The 27,577-nt window shown below is 49.3% G+C and overlaps 2 protein-coding genes across 2 annotated transcripts in view; both read right to left on the reverse strand.

Moving 5' to 3' along the window:
- Window positions 1–7: 7 nt before the first annotated feature.
- The window catches only part of SdhA (succinate dehydrogenase, subunit A (flavoprotein)), a 61,065-nt gene continuing 33,495 nt past the window's right edge, over window positions 8–27,577 (reverse strand). The window contains exons 11-16 of the mRNA XM_077660974.1: window positions 15,859–16,047; window positions 15,572–15,664; window positions 3,462–3,560; window positions 2,574–2,717; window positions 572–685; window positions 8–463 (exon numbers count right to left, since the gene is read on the reverse strand). Coding sequence (XP_077517100.1) covers window positions 377–463; window positions 572–685; window positions 2,574–2,717; window positions 3,462–3,560; window positions 15,572–15,664; window positions 15,859–16,047 — 726 coding nt within the window. The 3' untranslated portion in view covers window positions 8–376. The remainder of the gene's footprint in view (window positions 464–571; window positions 686–2,573; window positions 2,718–3,461; window positions 3,561–15,571; window positions 15,665–15,858; window positions 16,048–27,577) is intronic.
- Window positions 6,853–27,577, reverse strand: part of LOC144127956 (serine/threonine-protein kinase RIO3) — a 93,077-nt gene continuing 72,352 nt past the window's right edge. The window contains exon 11 of the transcript XR_013313643.1: window positions 6,853–7,774. The gene's annotated coding sequence lies outside the window, so the exon portion shown is untranslated. The remainder of the gene's footprint in view (window positions 7,775–27,577) is intronic.

A 27,577-nucleotide genomic window follows, 5' to 3' on the forward strand; every position in this document is an offset into this window, starting at 1 on the left:
GGCAGCGTCAACTTGCTCTTCCTTTCTTTATTCCACAGCTGTAGGCAGTCAAACAACTGTCCTGCCCCACACTGGTCTTGTCTAGACAGGGCTCTAAACAATGCTAACAGCCACCGGTAGCAAAGCAGAAGAAAACGAGATGGGGGTGGGGGACTCGTCAACCAGATCTATGTACAAGGAGTCACAGGAGAGTTTGGGTGACATGCCTCCCTCACAGGCTTGCGTGACGAGTGCTGAAAGACGTTGTATAACCTCGATGCTTTGTCCCGATCGTGCAAAATGAGCGGCTATAGAACACAAGTGTGCGTGCTTGGCTTTCTTCCGTCCTCTAACAAACAATGTGGCGCTTTAAGTTAGCGTGGTGACTCCACGTGACTCAGTACACCCTGACGGCGGGTGGAACCATCTTGCACTCCTTCTGGTCCAGGGTCTCGTCGATGACTGGTCGGTAGTTCAGCATGACCTGCAAGGGTTTAAGTAATACACAAGTCAGTTTGCAATCGCTACTCATGATGCTGGAGCTATATTTCTTCCTAAACAAATAGGGCAAGACCAGTGTAGCACCACCCACCTTGCCTGTTGTGACATCAATGTCTGAAAGGGTGTGCTTCCTCCAATGCTTCTCCATAGGCAGCTTCTGCTGGCCGTCCAGGGGCTTGGCATAGTTGTACTCATCAATGCGATCCTGGAAGAGCCCAGCGGCCATTAATGCAAGCCTGAGCAACCGCACGGGTTGCAACACACAGGACGGGTGACTCCTGTCAATGCAAATGCCATTTGTAAAAGCACACTGTCCTTACTGCTATGTGCACCTTCTGCTTTTTAAACAGACATACAACAAAACCATTCTCACTGTAGCAACAGGCCAGTTCAGTTTCCTACACAACTTGAGGTAGCTTGCTGCTTCTGTCCCGTGTAAGTTGACAACCGAAAATTCGGACACCTGATTTTTCGAACATGTCTGTTTTTTCAGACTTTTTCGCCGCACCGCGACATGGCCCATAGAGCCAATGTATAAGAGCGCTTAAACATTTCGGACACACCGCAATTGACTGCTCGATTTTTCGGACCTCGTTCGCACTCGCCGCCAATACCCAAGCCTCCATATAATGCGTACAGTGGAACCTCATTAATTCAAACTGCAGGAGAGATCGAAAACTTGATCAAACAAAACTAAATTCAAGCTTAAAGGTAGCCTCTTAACTTGAGATGCTGAAATTCTGCGCGAGTCTGTACATTGCGCCAGCGTGATTTTGAATTTGTATTGTTCTTGAATGTCTTCTGCCGCGCACACTTGAACCATAGTCAGAGTTTGCGAAACTCATCTGTGCCGAGTCCTTCGTCTTGAATACGGAAAGAGGTAGCAGCGAAGCGAGTGGGAGGCGAGCGCGGGAGGATATGGTGGCGCATTTCAAAGCGAGGTCAGTGTACCCGCGGCAAAACGCACCGCAACCGACTTTTCTATCGTAAAACCGTAAACAACTGGCGTTTCGATGACAAGCAAGATGCCTCCACCACAGAGCGCATATCGCCGGATACGATGCAGATTTCGGCTCTAGTCACTAGGCCTAATGACGAAGCCCTACGACAGCGGAGCGCTAGCTTCGGCTGTTTCTCAGTTCTTGTTGTTTCGCAATCTTCGTGCTTTCGTTCCAGGCCCATTGTAATGCGGGCACAGCGTAGTTCCCGCAGCGGCGTGTTCACTTTTCCGTTTAGCCTTTGTCCCAACCCATGTGTTTATCGGCAACATGCTGCGGGCAGCACAGCCAGGTAGAGCTTGTGAAAGCTGTCGCCGCCCGTCGTCCGTGCACATGTCGCACGGCGATATTTAGTCATGAGGAGCTTTAGAATGAGTGCAATACAACTGACCCTTTCCTCCGGCATATTGGTAATAAATTCATGATTTTTTCGGTGAAATTTGATTTTCCGGACTGCCAGATTTTCCGGTCGTTTTCGCGGTCCCTCCAGAGTCCAAAAAATCCATCGTCGGCTGTACGGCAAGTACCCTAGTCACACTAACTTAGCTAGCGTATCAATAAGAGCGTTTAGTTAACCAAGCTTCTAAAAGACACGTAATGTCCTAGTCGTGTGAAACCAAGGGTTGTTTGGAGTCGCATGACATGCAGTATTTTTTCAGTTTTCAAAGTTAATTAGTTAAGCCTCTTTAACTCACTTTTTAATTATTGACCTGAGGAACAAAGTGTCAAATGAAAAAGTTGTAGATCATTTTAAAAAATAGCTGGCGTAAAGTAGTTTCTTTACTGGCCCTAAACCATAACTCGCACAATAAAAAAAAAGCTTCCAAATGACAACAGTGCCACTCCAGTGTTCCAAGATGCGTCTTAGAGAACAAAATCAATTTTTTTTCTGAAGTGCTCTTCCCAATGAGCCTTTGCGTGCACAAAAAAGGTTAGCTAATTAGGCTTAACTAATTAACTTAAAAAAGAAACTCTGCAGACTAGGCCACGCGACTCTGAACAACCCTCAGTTGGTCTCACGGGGCTAACCACTTTCTTCTTTAGAATCTTGGCTACATTTAGCTCGGACACCTGGTATACAGTGTGAGCCCTCACCTTGAAGTCCTCGCGGGCGTGTGCTCCACGGCTCTCCTTGCGTGCCTCGGCTGCGTAGATGGCCTGGCGGGCGCACAGCAGCAGGTTCTGCAGCTCCAGGCCCTCCACCAGGTCCGTGTTCCACACCATGCCCCGGTCACTCACCTGCCCACACACACACAGCCAAGGATGTCAGGTGAGCAATGCTTTTCCCTTTACTGTAAATCATGCTCAGTTGTAACTAAGTAATGCCCCATGTACATACACCCTGACATGCAGAACAGTGCTCTGCCACTACGCCGGTTGGTGGCACATTGCTGCATAAGCCCATCGCTATCGTGGGTGCCTTATCTGCTATCATTGCTTATCTATAGATTATCAAACTATTAACATCATAACGTAACAGAGCTGGAATTGCAGAAAATCCTATGTCGTCGATTGCGAGTGGAAAATCCCCAGAGAAGCAACCTAGGAGTTAAGTGGGCCAGCTAGGTCATGTGACCTTGTGATGTCATCACAGCCCGCCTACCATGGCAGGTGGCAGTTAAAACGATGATTGGTCGCAAGAGGTCGAAGAATGCCCAATTCTGCATATGTGGGCACTAACCCATTAGCTACATCGTGTCATACCCTTAAGGCAGAGCCTCCGAAGTGTCCCCACCAAATTTTTGCTATCCCCTTCGAGTTCCATATATCTGGAATTTGCACAGCAGTATCAGTGACAACTTTTTGTGGCTATGCAGTAGGAGTTGTGGGAGCAAGGTGACAAATTTCAGACCTGTGTGGTTAGCTTGTAAGCATGCCAGGATGGTATACTAGTGGGATCCATCGAGGCACCAGCAAGTGGCTTCCAATGAGCAGTTTAGCTGAAACCTCGGCATGCATAGGGCACCAGAGAGGCAGGCTGACCTTGATGTCCTTCAACTCATTGTAGACACCGTCCATCTTGCGGCATCCCTCCTGGAGGCTCTCGCCCGTCCTGAACACAGCTGCGTGCTGCTGCATAGTCTGAGAAGGGGAAAGCAGGAGCCAGTTTAGCACCACGGCAGGACGCTGCCTGCCCAACGGGTAGAAAAGCATGCCAGCCCAGCTTTTGTTGAGACGCCCCACCACGTCTCAGTCCACAATGCACACGGCCAGCTTGTGCTAGAGACCAAACCCACTCCTTGTAGCTGCACAAGCCACCAATCACTCTACTGAACAAAAACAGCTCCACTGCCACCAAACATGGGGCCACGAGCAATAGCTGATTGAGTGTGCCACAAGCTACCAGTTTGCCAATGCAAACAGATCAGCTACGCTCGCCGCTGCAGGAGATCACTATGCTATTGCCGATCACGTCTTCACACCTTGTGTTCAACTGCAACACATTCTCACGCTGTGCACTGCATATCGTCGTCTTCATCAACTTCCATGCAGTGGGAACAGATCAGATGAGCTTAACCTCGATCAGAGCTTAACCCGAGTCTAATATCATTGCCAGACGTGCTGACGACCCAGCGAAGCAAAACCATGAGCCAACCAGGCTAAACACATTTGCTTCGGCACGTCTACTTGGTTTAAATACGTTAAAACCCCACCACTTTTTTGTGCTGAGAGTGCTAGGGCTGGGGCGCTTAGCATATCGAGCACCGGCATTGCCAATCGGCACTGTTGTGCAGCGCTACCTCGCAGCTCTGATGATGATAATGATTATGATAGTGAATTTATATGGCGCAAGGGCATCTGCGGCCAAAGAGCGCAATGGCACAAGGTATTTCGTTTGCTCAAGGTAAGGTCAAACACCCATTTCCCAAGCATTTCACCCTGATTAAGCTGAGCACCAGGTCAGGGGAAGCTTGTACCCATTATATCACCAATGGGTACCCGACAGCACTGGGGATCGAACCCCGCACCTCCCGCATGCGAGGCGGATTCTCAACCACTCGTGGCTCTGAGAGGCCGTTGCTTCATCAGTTTTCAGAGAAATCTGCATCACACATCCTCGCACAGCACCTCAGATCTTCGAATTAACCAAGCTGGTGTACGCTGCCGCTTCGAATTATCCGGTCAAAATTCGCTTTATAAATTGTGAGACCGCAGAAATTGTTCAAATTATCCCGGAATTCGAATTATCCAGGTTCGAATTACTGAGGTTTTACTGTAGGTAATGAAGTTAAAGCCGAAACAGTCTAAAAATGCAACCCTGATCTCCACTCGGGAACATAAAACATGAACCCAGTGTATTAGCTCCATTTCAATGATATCATAGGCATAGGAAAATTAACTTCTGCAACAGATGACGAAGTAGTGCCAGATCTGTGTTGATAGGAGCAATGAGTGCTTCAGCCGTGCCCTCTGATATCGGGTATGTACGCAGGGTTTGCCAAGACTGCCTGAGCCTTCTTGTGTCCCCCGATCTTAAATGTCACATGTACGACAATTATCAACGCTGCCACACGAATGAACCAAGTCGTGGAGCTGAACTTGCCCTTACACAGAGGCTGATCATGGCAGCATGCTGTGCCGAGCTGGAGTGGGCCTAATTTTTGAAACCATCTTCAAAAAAAAACTACAGGATGTGTTATTCAAACCTTGCGTCAATTATTTGAAAACTAGTAGAAAACCTGACAACGGATTCGATCCGATCTAAATAAATTTTAACATGCACTGTTTGATTTGTTAATCAAGTCAAAAGAAGAACATTTCATTCACTACTCAAAAATTTTAAATACAGTAAAACCTCGTTGATACATAGCCGGTTCGTACGCTCAAAATTGCGGACGTTAAAAATGTCTCACGAGTTACACTGTAATTTTCCCAGTTAATACATTCCTGGAAAACACGGTTTCCCGGCTACTACGTTTAAAATGTCGAAAAATAATGGTCGTATAATATGTTTATTGACCAACCGCACACGGGCAAACATACAAGTAGGTTGAACGAGAGGGCACGCGACGTTTTTTGCGGCAGTCACCTGCCGTGGTGGCTTCTCTGCAGTGCTTCGACTCAATGAGGCGAAGCACCACCACCAGCACAAAGAACAAAAAAGAACGGTGCGCTAGCATTCGCGACGGCTGCTTCTGCAGGCATGATATGAAGAGGAGAAACGCTGAGGTTTCTTCGCGGTGCATAAGGGAAAGGAGGCGAAGCTTCTACGAACTACAGCGATGCGCTTATAACCCCTTCAGGTGCTGGGTCCACATATGTGGATGCGACCTAAGCCACCTCATATTTACGTACGCAAGGCGAATTTCCACAATTGAATACCGCGTTCTTACTATTTTGACTCTTCCTGTCAAGTCTGTGGTGCCATCTCTTGCAGCTACAGCAAAATGCGTTTGTAAAAAAGAAAATATGTGCATCACATCGTTTTTGGGGGGGGCCGAGTAAATACCGTATAAACGCGTGTAAGGGCCGCACTTTTTTTCCCACATTCGGGGGGCAAATTTCGGGGTGCTGCCCATACACGCAATTTTAGAAAAAATTTTTTTTTTTTAAATGAAAGCAAACCAATGTGGAATGCGCGGCATTTATTTACCGTTCAGGCATCACTCACGGAGTCTTCAGACTACGAGCTGGTGCTGTGTTCAGGTAAATGTTCAGCCCACAGAAAGTCGTCTTCGGTCCCGCCTAAACCGTTTGAAATTCCGGTCACTTTGAAACTCCGGGTTACAATGTCGGTCGACACAGAATTCCACACCGACAAAATCCATCTAAGCACAGTCGCGAGCGGTGCCCTCTTAAGCCGCCCTGTCGGCGTCTCGTCGCGATTGCCATTGGCCATCCATTCCGAATACTGCCTTCGAAATTCAACCTTAAAAGGCCGATTGGCGCTTACATCCAGGGGTTGCAGCATGCTGGTGAGGCCGCCCGGTATCACGGCCATGTCTGTGCGGATACCGCGCAGGCGTTCCTTAACCCTACCCGTCAAGTGACCGCGGAAGCTGTCCAAGACGAGGAGCGATTGTCGGGCCAGCATGGCGCCTGGGCGCTTCTCCCAAACGCTTTTTACCCAGTCGAGCACAAGCTCATCGTCCATCCAGCCCTTTTCTTGGGCGCGAACTACAATTCCCTTGGGGAAAACGCCTTTAGGAATCGTTTTTCTTTTCAGGATGACATAGGGGGCAGCTTCCGCTCGTCCGCGGTGACGCACAGCATAACGGTACACAGTTGGCGCTCCGCGCCAGTTGTCCGCACGAAAACACTCTTCTTTCCTTTCAGTTCAACTGTGCAGCTCTCGGGACAGTCGAACCACACGGGGGTCTGGTCGGTGTTCGCTATCTGCGAAAATATATAGTTGTGCTCACGACGCAGACCGATGACATACAGTCGAAACCCGCGATAGCGAAATCTCGAGAATACGAAATTCTCGCCGCAACGAAATATTTCCGAGATCCCGGCAAATGCCCATAGGGGCCAATGTATTTCGTATCTCTCGGTAACGAAACATTTTTGTACCGCAATCCCACGATAACGAAATTTGCTGCAGCGTCGGTCCGCATACTGTCTCCCATATTATGAATATCAGCGTCAAAAAAGCACTCAAATTGAGCAAACTGCAATAGCGCGCTTGCGTGGCTACAGCGAGAGCATTGGCGCCTGGCAACCTTGCAGCCGGAACAACTTTAAAAACTTTAGCCACCTTGAGCCGGTGCTAGCCACCATACCGGCGCAGCGCGTGTCCTCTGTGATCGGTTCCGCGTGGTTGTTTATCTCGGAGGCTATGTTCAGGGAAGGCAGCCTCGCAGCGACACCATCAGGGGGCGACACTAGATCATCAGCGCTGCACTTTTAGGCCTGCGAGCGGTGCACATGTGTTCGTTGTGTGTGGTGGCGGTGTGTATGAGCAGCAGTCCGCACGTTTGCGTTTGAGATGTCTCCGCCAGCCAAAAAACGTGTGCGAAACTGACGACACCGAGGACCAAGGTCCACAACATGGAGAGACGGTAAACCCGAACCCGAGGAATGTGTTGGACGCCTTTGACACGATCCGGTCGTTCTTAGGCGCACACGACGACGACGTGGCAATGGATCACTTCTTGCAGTGTGAGAATAGAACCATGAAGTTGCTGCAAGGCAAGGCTCGGCAAACTAAGCTGACTGACTTTTGGCAATAAATTTTCTTTTTGCGGGCTGTTTTCTATCTTTTCTGTCTCATTTTCGCGGCAACGAAATTCTCGCGAAAGCGAATTTTTTTGCTGTCCCCGGCGATTTCGTTATTGCGGGTTTCGACTGTACTTCTGAAAGCTGAGCACCTTGTCGGTGTAGTCGGGGGGCAGCCGCTTGCACAGCGTGGTCCTTCGCCGAAATGATAGGCCCTTCCTCTTCAGAAATCTTCGTACCCAGCCGGCACTAGCCCTGAAGTCCTCGTGCGGTATGCTTTTAGCATGCGCCAAGGCTTGTGCCCTCACGCGCAGCATGTCCGTTGTCAACGCGGGGCCGTTGTTCCGCACTTCCATTGAATAGCATAGCAGCTCTTCTTCTAGCTCAAGAAATTTGCATGGCCTGCCTCGGAAAGCGCGCTTTTTGGAGCTGGTATTCTTCAACGCATCCCTTTGTCCGCACCACCGTCAGACACGCTTCTCGTCCACGTCAAATTTTCTGCCCGCGACACGCTTGCCGTGTTCGAGACCGAACTCCACTACTTTCAGTTTAAAGCCCGCCGTGTAGCTGTTGAGGTGCTTGCCCATCGTGCAACAGTGACAATGCTCGGAGGCAGTTCATGAAAAAGTGAAGAACGACAGCGCACGAGAGTAACAACTATGCCGAGCGAACACGCTAACACAACCACCAAAAAACGCATGCTTTGACAGCCAGAACAGAACAAAGTTAGACCTGGCGATACCGATGCCGATACGGATAGCGGAAGTACAGTAGCAGAAGCTCGCGGCAGAAGAAAAGATGATGATGATGACCCGCGGCCTCGGGCACCATCCATGGGCGGCACCTCGAAGCTCCTGTGCGCATGTATTTCAAAGGCTATTCTTGCGTGTTACCTGGAAAGTTTGGGTGCGGCCCTTACACGGATTTTTTTTTTTTCAAATACAGTCGAACCCGGATATATCGAATTCGACGGGGATCGGAAAATAGTTCGATATAGCGAAAATTCGATATACAGATATAGGCCAAAAAAGCACTCGCGATCATAAAAAATTGTGGCTTACCAATTGGAACAGCCGCGAATCACATAGCATGTGCACACAATATGAAAGCGCTTTATTTCACGGAAAAAAAATCACTAATTTTGGGCTGCTTTTTCCTCTGGGAAATGAAGTTTAAAACACTAGTTTCAATCTTCTCGAGACTGTCTAGGTGCGAGAGCCCAGTGCCTTCCATTTCGCCGCAACAGCGCCGAATCAGGCTGAACGCTGACGCCAGTTCAGTGGCTGTGCACGGACGCGTTTCTTCAAAAACACAGTTGCCCTCGTTGTCGCTGGAATCACTGTCTTGAACGCCAGCTATTCCGGCCACAATGTCCTCATCAGCGAGGTCGGCTACCGCTTGAACTTCGCTGTCAGCGTTAATGAAGTCATCAACAGTAACTTCGGGCGGGACGGTGCCGGAAAAATTGGACAAGTCACGGAACGCGTCCTCCAAGCACTCATCGTCATCTAAAGCTTCCGGACATTCATCTCTAGCCACTTCAAGGCCTGCCTTGCCAAAACAGTTGGCTACTGTGGCCTGCTTCACGTCGCCCCAAGCGCCGGTAATCATCTGGATCGCGCCAAGCAGGTCAATCTTGAGATCGGTTCCCATGCGGAGGTTTATGAGGAGCCGTTGAATAAGTCGCTTCCGATAGCCTACCTTGAATGCCTTTATGATACCCTGGTCGAGGGGCTGCAGTCTCGCTGTGGTGTTCGGCGGGAGAAACTTCAATTCGATGTGCTGCAGCTTGCAAGTTGTTTGATGGGCCGAACAGTTGCCTACCAGAAGGCAAACTCGGCGGCCCAACTTGCCCAACTCAGCGTCCCAAGCCTGCAGCCATTCAACAAAAAGTTGACGTGTCATCCAGGCCTTCCTATTACAGCCGTAGCGGACGGGAAGCTGTTTACAGTTCTTAAAGCAGCGCGGTGACTTGCTCTTCCCGATCACGAATGGCCGTAGCTTGCACGAGCCGTCCATGTTGGCTGCAAGCAGCACCGACACACGCACTTTGCTCATTTTACCACCGTGGCATGTGGTTCCACGAAGAGCGAGTGTCTTATTCGGCAACATTTGCCAAAAGAGACCAGTTTCGTCTGCATTAAAGATTTCTGCAGGCGAAAACTTCTCAGTGATCTTCGGCCACTCCTCAGAAAGCCACTGCTGCATCTCCTGGCTGCTGACAACCCCACTTTCGCCTGAAATGGCCTTTCCTACAATGCCGTGGCGGTTTTTAAACCGTTGCAGCCATCCAGTGCCACCGCAAAAGTTCTCTTCGCCAAGAGCCGTAGCAAACCATTTGGCCTTTTCGATTAAGGTCGGGCCATCCACGGGAATATTTTTCGCTCGGATTTCAAGAAACCACGTGTAGAGTGCCTTCTCCACTTTGTCAAAAGCAGCAGGGCGCACACGACACGCTCCCGAGCGACTTTCCTCACCTGCTTTAAGCTTGATGTCCTGCTTGTTCTTTAACAACGTACTTAAAGTACTCCGCGGAATGCCGAATGCGTCTGCCACGGAGGACTTCTTTTCTCCATTCTCGACACGCCGGATTACTTCAAGCTTTCTTGCAAAGTCCAGATTCTTCCTCTTTTTTATGTCCGCAGATGCCATAGCTCACCAGATGACTGCAATCACACACGGCACGTTGAAACAGAGGTACGCACAACAACACGCACGATGTGCAGATGGAGCAGTCCGAGCGAAGCCTGTTGAGCGACAGTCAACGGGGCTGCGAAGGAACGACAAAGGGAAAAGAAAGAAGAGAGCGGGGAAAAAGATCGGCCGTCGAAGGCGCTATGTTCGTTTTTTGAGCCCCCTCTGGCTCTCTCGTCTCCCCTGGCCCACGAGCGACCGTGCCGACCCTTCACTCTCTCTCTCTCCCTTTTCCCAGGAAGCGTGGCTTGGAAACGTTGCCGCGTCTCCATGCCGCACGCCGGCGGTAGAGGAGGAGCGAGAGAGCTCGCGCCGGTGGGGCGCAAGAACGGGGGAAAGGCTCTCCGTCTCCGTCGCTAGGCGACGGCCGCGCATGCGCAGAGGAGGAGCCTGCTGACTGACTCTGCGGAAAAGTTTACCTCTCAGGACCGGACACGAATGTCTTTGGGAAAAGCGCACCTTCCAGGGGCGCGGCGCAGCGCGCCGTTCGATATATCGAATGTCCAACGAAAATGGAATTCGATATACTACGCAATTGTCCTATACTTTTACATAGTATTTTCAAGGGGGTAATCTGTGTGTTCGATATAGCCAATAATTCGAAATATGCGGGTTCGATATATCCGGGTTCGACTGTATTTCCTTTCGGAATACGGGGTGCGGCCCTTACACGCGTTTATACGGTAGCTTTTCTTTCTGCATTCTATCTTTACAAATGGTCATTAATGATAGAATTTAGGGCTTGGAATATGTTATGATAGGTTAATGTAGAACCGACACACCAATTTTCATCGTCATAGACAAAGAAAAAGGGCTACGGTGGATGTTCAGAGTGGCACGTCCACTTATGTGGTCATGGCACCCTAATGTCGAAAATATCAGTGCCGTTTTCTCCCCACAACGCACCATTTTTTTGTGGCCGTATGGTACGAAATAGGCTTACTGCTTGCGGGCGTTGAAAACTATGCTTGTACAAAGAGAACGCTGCACGACTCCAGCGCTGGAGCGTTTTTCATGAAAATAGCCGATGGAGAAGCACCTCCAAAGAAGTGTGGCCGACCGAGCGATGAAGACCCACAGATGGTCGCAAAGAACCGCCATTTATCTGAGCCGCTGCCGACAAATACAATGCGCTATGACCAGTATTTAAAGCCAGGGAGGTCTAGGAGGGTCTTAGGCCCCTTACCAATATTCAAAAAGGATCAGAGACCACCTGTGCTAGATTGTAGAACGCATGAATTCAAAGGAAGCAACCATTTTCAGGGGAGGTCGGAACATTTTTTCTCTTTCGTTTTGAAAATTTCACTGCAGTTTTTAGCAACAGTCATTACATATTGTATGAAACCCGAGACGGAGAAAAATGCAAATTGGCAGCACTACACAAGGGGGGATGAAAAAGGGGAACTCGTGCCCTCACACCATGGTCAGTTCAGAGTTCAAAACAAAATCAGCACATAGGTAGAGCGAGGGGACAGTTTGTTTCAGGTCTCTGACATAAATTGAGCAAACAACGACCTTGAAAAATTCTTTCTCATTTTTGCAAACACCATGTGTAAAACAGGCCGCAAGATGCTCTCTCTCTCTCTGCCCCTTTCCACCTGTGCTCAGATCATTCGAGATCGATGCAGCCGGACTTGAAGCATTACTTATAATAGAAGCAACCATTGGCCCCAACTTTTTTTTTGATAGTGTTGTTTATTGCCTCTGGGCATAAGGGGAGTTGGGAAGAAAAGAAAAGAGTGGGGAGGAGGAAGCGGTGATGTGGCCCCTGTGTCCAATCAATACATGAGCCCAATAAACTTCTGAACACGTTAATTACACAACGGTGCCGACGTGAAAGCTCCCCATCTAAAAGCCACATTTGGTGCTCGAAATATCGAATTTTCCTCTGCCTGTCGTCACAAAATGACTGCTTTTATCTGTTTTATAAGCCATGAACTACAGAATAATTGCCTGAAGCATACATTCTCACAGCTAAACATTTATTCATGTCTAACGATTGGTTAGAAAAGGCAAGCAAATGTAGTAGCATTTACGTTCATGTATCAGCTTTAAGGCGCTATGTCCACAAATGTGGATGCGAATCAAATATGCTTAAATATGTATATACAGGTGAGTCCACTTATAACCATGTTCAAGTGCCACGAAAATTCCATTGTTATAACCAATAATTGTTATAAACGGGTTACACGAAAAAAAGCCTAACAACTGCAAAGAGGGGTCACGGACGGCAAGTGACATGCGAGCTCCAACGAGGCATCGCTTTGGTGGCACCGAAAGGGGCATTGTAAAAGATACGAGAAGGTTGCTGTGGCTGCCTCTTAGCTTGAAAAATCCCTTAGTGCCCGAAAAAAAAACAAAGAAAACATGAAAACTTGAAAGCATTTAAATAGGGAAAAATAGCTTGCACTTCTCACTTCTTTGCTGAAACAAACCCGTAATCGGCGAGTTTCGACTGCTTCGCGGCAATCTTGCTGACATCGTTCTGGAGGGCATCCAAATGTTGGACATGTCCGAGTGAAAGGTTTTTTGCAAAAATGAAGTCCCGCAAGGACTCGATCATTCTTGAGGCCTCCTCATGAGAGACAACTTGTACAGGCTCCGGTTCATCTTCGTCATCGCTGCTGTCATCGTCTTCCGCGCCGGTGACTACTGCAACGATCGCCTCGTCAGTCAATTCTTCGTTTGTGCTGACTGCATCATCGGCGTGCAAGAATTCTTCAAGCCCTTCCGCGTCGCCGTCATCACCGCGCACCGTAGACCAAAGTTCTGTAATCGCTCCCTCGGCAGGAGCTTGCGACACTCCGCGTCACTAATATCCCCGGCGAAGCCCGCTTTTCGGAAGCAATTCATGACGGTGGAGTAGCTGACTTCTGCCCATGCCCCAAAAATGAATTGATCAGCCATCAGGAGCGAAATCTTAACGTCTGGAGCGGGTCGGCATTCACGCACAGCAATGTGCAGGTTAAGAGCAAGCCTGCTCAACACACGCTGGCGATACAATGCCTTGAAGCACGCAATCACGCCTGCGTCCATGGGCTGCAAGCCTGCAGTCGTGTTCGGTGGCAGGAAGAAAATTTTCACATGCGACAGCTTCTGGGCAGTCTGGTGTGCAGTATAGTTATCAAGGACCAACGCCACCTTCCTGCCTTCATGCTGCATCCGCTGATCGAATTCGCACAGCCACTCGCGGAAAAGTTCACGCGTCATCCACGCTTTCTTATTATGACGGTAACGAACTGGAATTCTCGCAGCACCACGGAAACAGCGGGGATTCCTAGATTTTCCAATTACGAAGGCGGGGCACTTGTCGCTGCCGTCCATATCGCACAGAGGAAAACGATCGCCCGCAATTTGCTCTGCTTGCCGCCCTTACAGGGATCGAATTTGAGTGCATGCGTCTTCGACGGAAGCATTTGGAAGAATAGCCCGGTCTCGTCACCATTGTACAAGTCCCGGTCTGCATATGCTTCGCGGATGTACGGCAGTGTCTCTTCCAACCACTTCCGTCTAGCGTCGCCATCGAGCGACCCTGCCTCGCTCACGACTGCCTTGTAGACTATTCCGTGCCTCTCCTTGAAGCGCTGAATCCGGCCACCACCAAGCTGGAAATCGGTGTTTTGAAGGAGATACGCAAAGTGCTTCGCCTTCTCCGCTAAAATCGGGTCACTAATTGGCAAGTTCATAGCACGTGCGCTAAGGAACCACTGATACAGTGCCTCCTCCACGTCTTTGTAGGCACCATGCCGAATCCTCTTCCGGCCGTCCTCCATTGCATGGCCAGCACTAGCATGGCATTCGTTTTCAGTCATCTTGAGCGTGTTGCGGATAATGGTTGAAACCATCGGCTGTGACAGGCCGTACTTGCGTACTAAGTTGCATACTTTTTCATCACCTCGGTGCTCCCTCAAAATGTTCCGCTTCGTTTCCAAAGATATTGCCGCTTGCTTTCTCTTCTGCGGCAGTTGATCCGGTAAAGCCACGCTTGCCGAGCTTCCTGAAGGAGAATCGTCCATTGTTGAACTCTGGGGAAGAATCCGATGGGCTTGCAGAACCAGCAGTACAGAGGCCGGTGATGGCAGATGATAAAAACCACGCTGGCAACGCACATGCTTTGACGCTGTACGCTGCCCTCGGAACATGTGCACCTCGTGAAGCAGGAGCCAAAGAAAGTGGGAAAGATGGGGCAGCCCACGCTGAAATGCCGTGACGCGTTTTCAACGGGCGGCACACCGTCAGAATGGACTGCTCCCCGTGCGGATACAAAAGCAACAAAAGGAAGCGCCTCCCTACCCTCTCCACCTCTGCCCAGAGGAAAGTGCCCGTCTTTTCTCCTCCACCGAGTCATAAGCATCTCCGGCTCACCCCATGTGCCTTGCCTCGTATGCGTCGTCATGTGATCTTTTCGCAGCCGCTGTGTGGGCGGCTCCGCATACGCGCGCGCGTTTTTTTTTGCGCCGTAAGCGTAGTTTGACTGGCGTGGTAGCTGCGTTTGCGAGCTTTTTTTCCTTTGAGGGTTGGCTCCAAATGACTACATTTAATTGTTGTAACCGACAATCTAGAATGATAGCATTGTTATAAGCTTATTTTACCATAGAACACATTGCAAAGGTGACGGTGCCGCGGCTGTCCATTGCCATATCCGTTAAAAGCGGTATTGTTATAAGTGGGTTTGACTGTATTTGAGCAATTTTTTGCACATCGTTTCTGCTTAGTCTCTGATCGACATTTATGCAAAAAAAGACATTTCCTCCCAGCAGATTTAATTGGCGCCTGAAGGGGATATACGAAAGGGCTGGGTCTGGGAAACACAGCCTAAAAAGAGCAGAAACACCAAAACAATCAGCCACCGCGATGGCTTTCCCACGGTACTTGGGTGCAAAGGGGCGAAGCATCCGAAAATGACAAGGAAGAGATTTTGGTTTCTTTAGTCGCTGCCGTCGACGGACCGGATGCGCTACAAATTTCCTTCCGCGCTAAAGAGAGCGCAAACGCGGACTGAATTCAACGAGCACTGGAATAGGACCTGTTCAGCTCTTGGGCCAAGAAATGCCATTTTTATAAAGTGAGATTGTCAATGTCTTTTTACCTCGTTCAACAGTTACATTTCTCAAAATCAGGCGGTTTGGATCATACGTTTTCCTGGATACAGTAATACGTTTTTTCCCGCAATTAAAAACATAACAACGAGGTTTTATTGTATTCGCATAGACCTAAGAGGTGGCAGGCATTTCACATACCTTCTGCATGTTGAGTCTGATCTTGGACACTGGCAGGGACCCATCCGCATGGCGTAGCTTGTCCAGGTTTGCCACAGACTGCTCGCCTGCATTCTGCACCACAGGAAAGGGACAGCATGAACACATGCTCACTGACGAGACAAGGTTACTGCAAGAATGACGTCACACAACGGCATAGCCACTAAGGCAACAAGCTGCACTTCAATGTGTGAAGCATGTTTCAAAGGGCCACGACAGCACACATTTCTCTCCTGCAGTGGTCGAAGGTGTGAGTGACCCCCACTCACACTGGGCAGGTCGGGCACCTTGTCCCCTGGGCGGCACTGCTTGGCGATGGTGTGGGCGCAGGCCCGGCCAAACACCACAATGTCCAGCAGAGAGTTGGCCCCGAGCCGGTTGGCACCGTGCACCGAGGCACACGCAGCCTCGCCCGCTGCGTACAGGCCGGGCACCACCTTCTCCCCATGGGTGAGAACCTGTGGCAGGGCAAAGTATTGGGGCACAGATTTGATTCCCAATTGGTTCAAAGTACATTTAATTAACCTGAAACAGCTTCAAATGCATCATCTTCATCGTGCATGTGACAGTGGTGAGCATGCAATTCCCCTTCCGCAGCTATAAGTAGGCTGTTTCACACTCAGAGGGAACACAGGAAGGTGTGGCCGTGCTCTTTGGAGCCACAATGGCAGGCAACGTAACACAGGACACAAAGCCCCACTTCCAGGTATCTCTGTGCCTACACCATTTCTTAAATTTCAAACGCACTGGGACTCCGAAGAAGACAGTCACACACTCCCATCTTTGCTCCAAGTGTGAAACAACTTGTTCATGGTGGGCACAGAGACTCACAGGAAAGCTAGAAATCTGCAAGCTGGCCTCTCTGTGAGGCTTTCGAATGCCAACGTGAATGTGGAAAAAAAAGAAGGCCTCAAAAGGAGACACTTCTACCTGCAGCTGTTCCTGTGACCCCCAATGGTGCTCTCTTATATGCTGATCATCATCATCATCAGCCTGACTACACCCACTGCAGGGCAATGGCCTCTACTACAGTCAAACACGGATATATCGAACCCACATATATCGAATTATTGTCTGTATCGAACTCGTGAATTATCCCCTTGAAAATTCTGTGTAAAAGTATAGAAATTGGTACGTTTATATCGAACGATGTTTTTACCCGCCATTGGTTATATAGAACGCCGCGCGATCTAGGCACTTGCTGCACCCGCGAGCTCCACGCCTCCCCCGAAAGGCTCGGAAAATGTGAGAGCGAGGGGGAGGGAGGCTTGGACTGTACTCCCACTGCGCACGCTCTCCGACTTGCGGAAGAGTTTTTTTCTCTCTCCCAATGTCTCTCATCCTTCCCCCGCGTAACCATAGTGATCGGCTTGGAAAAGGTAGCCAGGAACGAAGGCGCAGGCGGCCTCCTCCTTTTGCATTTTTTTTTTTCTTGTTGCTTTTTCAAAAGTTTTGCTCAGCCAACCACAGCTCGTGCCTTTCGTACGTCGCTGTTGCCCTCGGAGGTGGCCATCGCGAGCGCTTTGTTGGCGGAGGCTGCGCACGTGAATTCTTGTGTTTTGTGCGCGTTCTTGTGTTTCGTGTTCATTATTGTTTTGCGTGCGTCTCACGACACGTGTGACTGGATCGTGGTGAGCTGACGCGGAAGCAATGGCCGCAGCAAGCACAAGCAGCGTCAAGAAGCGCAAGAACCTGGACTTTGCGACAAAGCTGAAAGCCATTCAGCGTGTTGAGGCGGGCGAGAAAAGTTCGACGGTGGCAGACGACTTCTGGATTCCTCGGAGCACTCTAAGCACTTTGTTAAAAAACAAGGCGGACATAAAGTCGAAAGCGGCGGAGCAACGAACGTCGGGAGCTTGTCGTGTGCGCGCTCCTGCCCACAAAAAAGTTGAAAAGGCTCTCTATGCGTGGTTTTTAGAGGTGCGGGCTAAGAACATTCCGGTGGATGGCCCAATGCTAATGGCTAAAGCCAAATGGTTTGCCGCTGCACTCGGTGATGACAAAAGAACCGCCATAAGATAGTTGGCAAAACCATTTCTGGGGAAAGCGGAGCCGTCATCAGCCAGGATATCCAGCAGTGGATTTCGAAGGAATGGCCGGAAATTTGCGCGAAGTTTTCACCCGCGGAAATCTTCAACGCCGACGAGACCGGGTTGTTTTGGCAGATGCTGCCCAGCAAGACACTCGACGTCCGCGGCAGCACGTGTCACGGGGGTAAGATGAGCAAAGTCCGCGTGAGCGTTCTGCTCGCTGCTAACATGGATGGCTTTCAAAAGCTCCAGCCCTTTGTGATCGGCAAAGCAAGGGCACCGCGCTGCTTCAAAAACTGTAAGCAGCTCCCCGTTCGCTACGCCTTCAATAAGAAGGCGTGGATGACGCGTCAGCTGTTTACAGAATGGCTGCAAGCGCGGGACGCCAAACTGGGCAAGTCGGGGCGTCACGCTTGCCTTCTCGTCAATAATTGCTCGGCCCATCACACCACCTGCGAGCTCGAAAACATCGCGCTCAAGTTGCTGCCGGCGAACATTAAGTCGTTCAAAGTCGGCTACAGGAGGCGACTCATTGATAGGCTTTTGGTGAACCTCCGCATGGGCACCGAGCTTTATGTTGAATTCCAATGGCAGATCCGGATCAAGTTTTTTTGCTCTGTTGGGAGCAATCGTATTCCAATGGCAAAATGGGAGTGCGAGTTGTCTGTTCCAATGGCAGATCGGGATCAGACGTCGATCCCGGATCGCTCCGTGGAGCAGCGATATTTGCTCCGCCGAAATCGGCAGATTTGACCGGAACCCCGCGCGACGTTTTAGTTTCCCGCGTCTGCTTCCGGTCACGACCGGCCGCTGCCTTCCTGTCGTCGCTACGCAGTGATCCGGGCAACGTACAAGCAGTATTTTTGACTTTTTTAAAAATTGAATTGTCCCAAATGTAATTATTTTTCGTTTTGTTCGCGTCCGCACAAGTTAAAACAAAATTTTCTTAAGGGGGGACACTGGTCTTAAAGCTATTTTCATTATTTCTATGCCAATAATAATGAAATTTAACTATATTGCCCAGTTTTTTGTGCTGATTTCAAATATGCCTTTCTTTTTTTTCTAAGCTAGTTATTACCCATGTTACATCACATTAATTAGTCATTAATTAGAACCTCACTACAATGAAAATGGCTCGGCAAAAATTAATTTTTTAAACATGGCTACATAGCCTAATGAATAAAGAATGCAATGTTCAAGGCAGTTTTTTCATTTTATCCATGTGTGTAATTTAATGGAACTTTGAACATCAACGTTCAAAATGTGCTTGTCAAGCATTCTAAAGTTTGCAAAATCATTAATTTTTGAAGCCTGATAGGGGAATTCTGTCTTGAACATTGCAACCCCTGCACCTTAAGCTTCCTTTAGCAAAAAAAATTACATCTCTATCTGCTCTAGATGCAGAGATATCATTGTCCCAAAACAGCCGGGTGGCAAGAATTTGCAAATTGAGAAAAATGAGAAAAACCCAAATGGGCCACAATTTATTGAATATTCATGATGATATCTGCATATTTATATTTCCTGGGGGCTAATAAGCACCAGGCATGTAGTCTGACTGCTGCTTGTGGGTAGAGTGCCGCTTTTGCAGTGCCCGTTGCACACTTGCAGAAGAGGCCCGTTTGCGCATAGACTCGGTTGTTCGTCGCCTATCCTTCTCAGCCATCCTCTTCCTGTTACTTAGGCCAAGGTTAATGTCCAGCTCGCTGAGTATTTGGGAAGACGCTTGAAGACTGCCTGCATTGAAACGGACAACAGCCTCTGCAACAGCGGCTTGAACCGCAAATAATGATGCATGGCGCTCCTTTGGTGCCAGTGACCATATTAGCGAGTGCAAACTCTCGTTGCTGTTTTGAGTTTTTCCTCGCTGGCAACGCTCCAGCAGCTTTCGGTCTGCCAAGCGCTGATATATTGGCAATAGTGCCTTGCACACATGCAATGGCAAGCTATATCTGTGCTTCGGAGTGGGCTCTCCCTTTGCTGCGGCAGCATTTTGGCGGCACCATGAGCTTGGGCCCATTGGGCACAGGCTGTGATTTGACACATTATCATTTGATGTAACGTGGTGATACGTGGCCATCACTGCCTGCTGCATTGCTTCGACATCTCCGGTGTGAGACTTCAGAGCCCAGCTGTAGTATGCAGTCAACTTGTTCACAAGGTCGCCCGTGAGCTTGCCTTTGCCACTGAGGCTCTCTGTTCCCTCGCCTTTGTGCTTAGCAATCACATTGCGCAGGGCCGTGCCCATGCGCTTTTGCACATGGTTTGTGCAGTCCTCTTTCTGCACTTTTATAAAACCATACACATCAGCCTCCTGCAGTGCCAGAAATGTGCGGCTATCTCCATCACACAAAACTGTCGTGTATCGAAGGCCATGTTTCTCTAATGACCTTTGAAACATGACAAGTGCAGCCTGCACTTCCATCTCGCCAGATTTTTTTTCCGTGTTTTTCTGACACCTGTGGCTGCTCTTCCATGCCTCATACGATGGGTCACTTTCCGTAGGCCCGCGCTTGCACCCCGCACAGAAGTTGCTGAACACAACATAGTCTAGTACAAGTCCAGTGAACAGCTCAATCACTGCGGCCACACCGATGTGCGATGAATGACCCCGGGTCATCCACGAACCGTCGAACGAGACAGCGATATTTCCAGGGTTGTCCAAGTGCAACTCTGTGTAGAGCTCGCGAACGGAATGGGCGCTGTCCATCATCACTTTTTCGGCTGCGCGTGTTGTTGCGGGCGTCAGCTTGTTTTTCATGTAACCTTGCCAGGTTTTACTGTGAAGCCCTCTATGGGAGATATTCATTACTGCAAAGACATCGTTCAGTGCGGTTTGCCGATTTCCCGTACTTTGCATTGCCCGTGCAGCAAGAATATTAACAGTAAATGGACTTATTTTTTGGCTCCCTTGAGCGCGCGGCGAACTCCACGCAGATGAAATCTCGCCGCAGTTCACGCACAAGAGAGCGAGCCTCACGGCTAAATCGTATTCACGATCACCTTTAGAAACGTCCACGTTTCCGCCACACACCTTGCACTTGACGGCACTCAGCAGTTCGGTGAAAGATTCCAGATTCACAACAGTGAACGCAGTATCGTGTACACTGCCGTTGGCGTCTCGAAGCGGGCGATCGTCGCAGTTGCCGATGAAATCCTGTTTCCTCTGCGTTGCTGAAGTCGAATCGAGAGCTTGTAGCTTTTCTTTAGCTTTCGCTTCGATTTCGAGCAATTCCGAACGCTGTAGCATCCTGGTGTCGCAGCGTATGCGGCCGCTGTGCGTAGCTGTCGCCGAGCTCGTTAGGCTTACTTCGACGTCCGCTGACGCCGCTTCACCGGCCGCTGGCTCTTGCGCATTATCGGTGCTTTCCGATGATGCAGGACGTGAAGGAAGGTTGTTGATTCGCTTATTTCTTTTCCTCTGACCGAACTTGTGCCGCGAGTGGAATTTAATCGGCGACATCGTTGTGCGTCGGTCTCGCTTCTTTCAACAAAATGGCGCCGGGGACGCGTCTGCCAGCGACCAGCAGCAAGCCTAGCAGACGAAGCATGCGAGAATCCGCCAATGGGAGGGCTCGTTTCAGTCACGTGCTCATATCAGCGAATCGGACCTCGCGCTTTTTTTGTTGTTTGTGCTTCTTTTTCTCCGCGGCCATTCAGGGCATGCAAGCATAAGCGGCGGGAAATTGAAGCGTAGAGAGTCTTCTTTCAAACGAGACCAAGATGGCTGCGATCGGCGCGCTGAGACGAGCGTTCCGCGGAGTAGAAAATGCACCGTTTTTATCGTCTGCTCATGCACAAAATCGGGTGACGCAGTGATTTACATTTCGTAATACGGCAAAAATATTGATTTCTGGGAGACAAAAATTTGTGAAACTGGAGATTAATAGTTGTAGATTCCGAAAATGCCATTTTCGAAAATTCGACTTTTTGGTCATTTTTTGGTCCCAAAGACCCGTGTCCCCCCTTAACAGGATGTCAATTCCATCGCGGTCAATTCTTTGTGACCGCTTTTTAGACCGAAATCGTTGACTTGTTTGAACCTCCCGCGCTTTCTGACGTCAGACGACGCGTACTCTCTAAGCCTAGCAGCTCTGTAAATAAGGAAGCAATCTGAAAATTTGGCGCGTTTCATCACTAGAATTTTGTGGTGCGGGTATCATCACACAAAGCGAAAGCTTCGTGCGCTTTTTGTTTACCGTGAACGTGAGAGACAGAGTGGCGGCAAGGACGAATCGCTGGTAAAGCGAGAGGCCGCACTTCGATGGGCGCCACCATGTTGCCGGAACTTCGAGCTATTCTTGCGCTGAAGTGCCCCCGCGGGAGCGCATGCATTCCATTGGCAAAATGGGAGGGAGTGATCTCCGCCTGAACTACGCGCTCCGTTTGTGATCCGGCGGAGCGCTCTCGATCTGCCATTGGAATTGAACATTAGGTTGACCTGCTGGGCGCCATTCAAATGATGACGGGCGCCTGGAGAGACGTGAAGCAGGATACCGTGGCCAACTGCTTCCGGAAGGCAGGCCTCGTGACGGCCAAACTTTCCGAAACCTGCGAAGACGGCGACAACGAGCGCATGGACGTGTTTCGCGAGTTGTCGTCCCTTTTCCCGGCTGCCGTTCCAGCCGAAATGTCTGCTGACGATTTTGTGAACGTTGACAGCAATGTTCAGGCTGTTGCGAGCCTCACCAACGAGGACATTGTAGCTGCAGTCGCAGGGACCCAGGCCGACAGCTCGAGTGGCGACGAAGATCGTCCAGACGAGGGGGCGGCTACAAGCTCGTACTCCGGCGCTGAAGTGGCGGCCGCGTTCAGCTTGATTCGCCGTTGTTGCGGCGACATGGAAGGAACCGGGCTTTCGCACCTGAACAGCCTCGATAAGATCGAGGTTGGCGTCTTTAATTTCATTTGCAAGGTGAAGAAGCAGACCAACATAAATGATTTTTTTTCACGCAAATAAAGCATTACGTTGCGTCGTGTGTGCGGAAATAGTTGTCATTCTTGAATGCTCCGATCGGTAGGTCAACGTCCGCCACAGGTAAAGTCTCTGGGCCTGTATTTTTTTATATCGAATTTTTAATATATCGAATTAATTCGCGATCCCGTTCGAGCTCGATATATCCGTGTTCGACTGTATGTCTCTCCAATTAACCCTGTCCTTTGCCAGCTGCGCCCACCCTATGCCTGCAAACTTCTTGATCTCAAATATGTAGGCCATGTACCCTGGCATGCCAAACATGGCATAGCTGGAGCAGTTGGTGTGGCAGCAATTTTTTTAAACGGGCTCTGAAACACCTTCGGAGAAGAGCACATCAACTCTCTCAAACACTATATTGTGTTGTCATGAACACCTGAGCCAAATAATACACTTCTACATGTAGCGGAAAACCCACAATTACAGCACGAAAGTTGTCGTGCCCTTCCCAGCGACTTTTTCATGACCATTCTCCATCGCTCGCACCTGCGTATACTTGTTCAGAGATGGCTACTGGTTAGATTCTTTCAGATGTCAGGCAGCTACCATGACCACGGCCTACCAGTGTTGTAGGTGTTATCAAAAAAAAGTAACTACAGTAGAATCTCGTTACAACAAACTTCATGGGACCGCCGAATTTAAATCGTTATTTTGAAATATCGTAGTAGTACTGAAAAACCATTATTTTCATGTCAGTAATGCATCACAAGAACTAAAATTACGTACCTTTGCAGCAGATTTACGTGTTGGTAAGTAAATAATAAACGATAACGCTGGGCACAGTTTAACTACAATTTATTGCTTGAAGAAGTCTGTTATCTTCTTCTGGCGAGTAGACGACAAGCGCTGCAGGACGAACGCCTCCACATCCTCGACCTTCCTGTGCACGTCATCGGGGACATCTTTGCAGCACCCGAGGAATGATCGGGTCTTCTCTAGAAAGACTAGGACATCCGAACCAGAAACAATCTCTTCCTCTTCGTGCGCTGATCCAGTGTCGGCATAGTCTTCGTCGCTACTACATTCTTCTTGCTCACGCACTTGATTCACGATGTCTTCGGTGGTGAGCTCCGCGGATGTAGCCGCCGCGCTGTCGCTATCCACATAATTTGAAAGTCGCTGTCCACGGTAGTTGCCCAGCCGCAGACGTTTTATTGAGGGAGCCAGCTGCGACTCTCGATGTAGTTTTATGATCTTGTCCCGATCTTTGAGCATCGTTGCCATTGTTGACGGTGTAATGTCAAGCTCCCTGCACAAGTCCGCTTGCTCTGGAAGTCAACACCCTCCGATAAAGCAGCGTAGGCAGGGTGCAGCGCGACGGAGTCATCACACTGAGCATCCAGCTCTGCCGTGCTGCAGGCTTCTGGGCCTTCAATGAAGCCGCACTTTCGATAACAGTTCGCGACTGTGTCCGCCTTGACAGCATTCCACGATGTTGCCAGCATGTGGCAGGCTCCGAGGAGATTGACGTCGTACGATTTGCCGCTGTCCATACACACAAGAATCCGCTCTAGGAGGTGGCGCCTGTACAGTGTTTTGAGGTTTTTAATAACCCCAAGGTCCATAGGCTGCAGCACAGCCGTAGTGTTTTTCGGCAGAAATGCCAGACGGATCGCCTTCAGTCCGCTGATGTCGCAATGGGCTGAACAGTTGTCGACGAACAACAGAACATTCCTGTTCTGTGCCGCGAACTTCCTGTCGAGTGTGCGCAGCCAATCCGTGAAAATTGCTCGCGTCATCCACGGCTTTCTGTTGAAAGTATAATCAACAGGGAGAGTGTTTAGCCCTTTAAAGCAGCGAGGCTTCGCTGCTTTGCCTATAACTAGCAAGCAGCACCGTTCCGTGCCAGTCGCGTTTGCGCACACCAACACCGTCACTCTTTCCTTGCTTCTCTTCCCGCCTGAACACGTGTCGCCTTTGTAACTGACAGTCTTGTTCGGCAGCAACTTAAAATAAAGCGCGGTTTCATCTGCATTGAACACATCGCTGAGCGAGTAATCGGCAAGGTAGTCCTTTAGTTGACCTGCTGCAACGGCTTGCGCCGGAGCCACCGTGGCCGGAGCATAGGCGGCGCCCGCGGTAGGGTGGCTACCCGCGTGACCGCGCGTCAGCCAAAAATAGACAAGCCAATGCTTCGACGCTCCGGCAGCGAAAACCTGTTACGGCATGCACCGGAGGGTTGGTTCGGGCAACGAAATTCACGTCTCACCTCGTGCGTGCTGACATGCGTGCTGGCTTACTTTTTTCTCATCATTCTGCATTTTTTTTAATTTTCAGCGCATTGTATTTGCTACAAGGTGACTTCTATATGCGAGGAGCAATGCCAGCCATCGGCGCCTAGTTCGAATTAACCGATGTGGATACCGGCATATTCAAATTATCGGGAGTTTTGACCCATTGAAATACACAGGGCTTTGTTGGGACCCGGCCGTCAGTTCGAATTAACCGGAAGTTATAATTAAGCGATTTCGAATTAACGAGGTTTTACTGTAGTGTCCTAAAGTTGCTTATAGAGTTACATGTGATGGCTTGTAACTCTGTGGAACATGGTGAAACCATTTTCTGAATGCGACATTTAACATAATATGACATTTCATCATCAATTCTAACTTAACAAAGCAAACATCGCTGAACTTGCAACAAATTTACCGTAATTCTGAAAAATGTGATGTTCCAAAATACACGGCATGCTTCCACTCTTAGAGAGTTGTGTGTGAGTGGTTTGGGAAGGGGAGGTAGGTGAAGGCAAGTGTGTGAATGCGTGTTCATGCACGTGTTTCGTGCTTTATGGGTATTTGTCTATTTTTTTTAGTTGGCCACGTCGTCATGGGCAAGTGTTTCCTGGCATGCAACAAGGGTCGTTGAGAGCAACTGCAGATTTTGTTTATTTGCAACATCACTTTCGCCACTTTTTTTTTTTTTCTGAAAAAGTAACGGAGGGGGGACAAGTGGAATAAAAAGTAACTAGTAACGTGACACTTCACGTCACCAAAAAATGTTCACGCAAGTATGTTACCTGTTACATTCTGAAATGATTACGAGTACGTTACTAAGTTACCAAAAAAGGTAACATGTTACCGGTAACACTGTTACTTGTAACGTGTTACCGCCAACACTGCGGCCAAAAAGCGACACAGCCCCAGTGGTTCAGGAAGCTACCCCCGGAGGTGGGGCCGGCGGAGGAGTGCCGACCTTCAGCGTACAAAAATTGACAAGAGAAGAGGGAAAGGCGCAAGGACGGTGAAATTCAAATTTTGACTACAGATAACTCAGCTTCTACAAAGCGCGTTAAACAAAATTCTCGCTGGACAATGTCTGTGAAACGGTGTGCTTTAACACCTAAGGCATACCACAATTTTATTATATATAGCCCCTTTCAGAGCTCTTTCAGAGTTAGGAAAATGGGCCTAAAGGTGCACTAAAGAGGATTCTGAGCTCGCCTTTTTAATGCGAGAACTCGAAGAAGAACACGCTCGAAGCATTCTTAAAAACTTCGAATTAATGTCCTGTGTGGTAGCTTGCCGCTCAGCCATCAGCGGGGTGATACAAGCACAGTAGCCGACAGGTAATTCGGACTTCGATGAGGCACCGTCAGGCACCCCATAGAAGCGCATACATATTCGCGATGGATATTTTTCCCGACTTTAAAAGTTTGAAAGTTTGACTTTTCGGATTAATTTCTGTCGCCTGCAGGCCAAAATCAGCCATCTAATCGGCTTTTCGCCGATGCAAAAGGCGTCATCTTGGACTGAGGTGGATTTATGCTGCAGTTGGATTGGTTTGACATACTTTCGGTACCTCATTTTTGCCAGTAGAGGTCCCTGCAATCTCTGACACTTCGAGGTGGCAGTCGTATTGTCATCACCGTCAACTTGCTTTTGTCGCCAACGTTGTCGCGGGCAGTTATCGCTTGTCCCACACGTTGAAAATTGGTTGTTGGGGCTCGGCGGACACGCACCTGAACCACGCATTTAAGAGAAGGGATAAGCAGGGACTGAGAGAAGTTAGAAAGAGGTGCCATAGTGGAGGGCTCCGGAATAATTTCAACCACCAGGAGATCTTTACATGCATTGACATCCCACAGCCTACGGGCGCCTTTGGGTTTCGCCTCCATCGAAACAAGGCTGCCACAGTCTGGTTCGAACCCGGGTACTCCGGATCAGTAACCGAGCTCCCTAACCACTGAGCCGCCGCGGCGGGTCTCATACGTTCGTCATTTGCCATTTCGTCACTTGGACTTCTCCGACCGCGTCGACCGAGTGGCGCTCCGTCTTCACGAAGTTACATCCGTTTGCCGTTTTGTGATTGCGCCCGGCGGTTCCACCGCTTAGAATGAAAAGTGCCTTGCATGTGTTTGATGAGTGGTGTGGTGCAGACTCGGGCTGTAGACAACATGGCCCCACCGGTGCCATCAAAGAAGCGTGGGAAGAATTCAACTAAACGCCGTGACCTTGCAGTCTAGCGTGTACAGTGAAAGCACAACTTTGGCCAAAATACAGGCGCAAATCGTCACCAGCAAGAGAAATTTTCCGCAAGGTAAAATTAGTGACTTTTTAAGCCGATTTCATCTCAATAAAGTGATTTTTTTTTCTGTACTTCACGAATTTTTCGGACTGTTCGATTATTCGGACCATTTTTCATGTCCCTTCGAGTCCGAAAAATTGTTTGGCAACTGTAATAAGCGGAGTATTCTGCAAAAGCAGAGTCCCCACGTATTTTTACTTCCATGGGCCTAATTTGCAGCTATGTTGTCTGTGACTGAAACTATCTATTCATCACAGAAACATAAAGACAAAACAGAATTGAAGGCGAGGCCACCAGGTGGCTAGGTGAAAGTCAATGGGCGTGTTGCTTGACTCCTCCTACTTTCTGAAGTCAGTTAAAAAAAAGGTGTTTAATCTGATTTAATCGGAAAATCAGCTGTACAGGACAATACAGTAAAACCCCACTATAGTAAAGTGTAACTGCGGTCTCATTTTGCCT

This window comes from Amblyomma americanum, chromosome 4 (assembly GCF_052857255.1).
Source record: "Amblyomma americanum isolate KBUSLIRL-KWMA chromosome 4, ASM5285725v1, whole genome shotgun sequence".
Taxonomy (NCBI): Eukaryota; Metazoa; Arthropoda; class Arachnida; order Ixodida; family Ixodidae; genus Amblyomma; species Amblyomma americanum.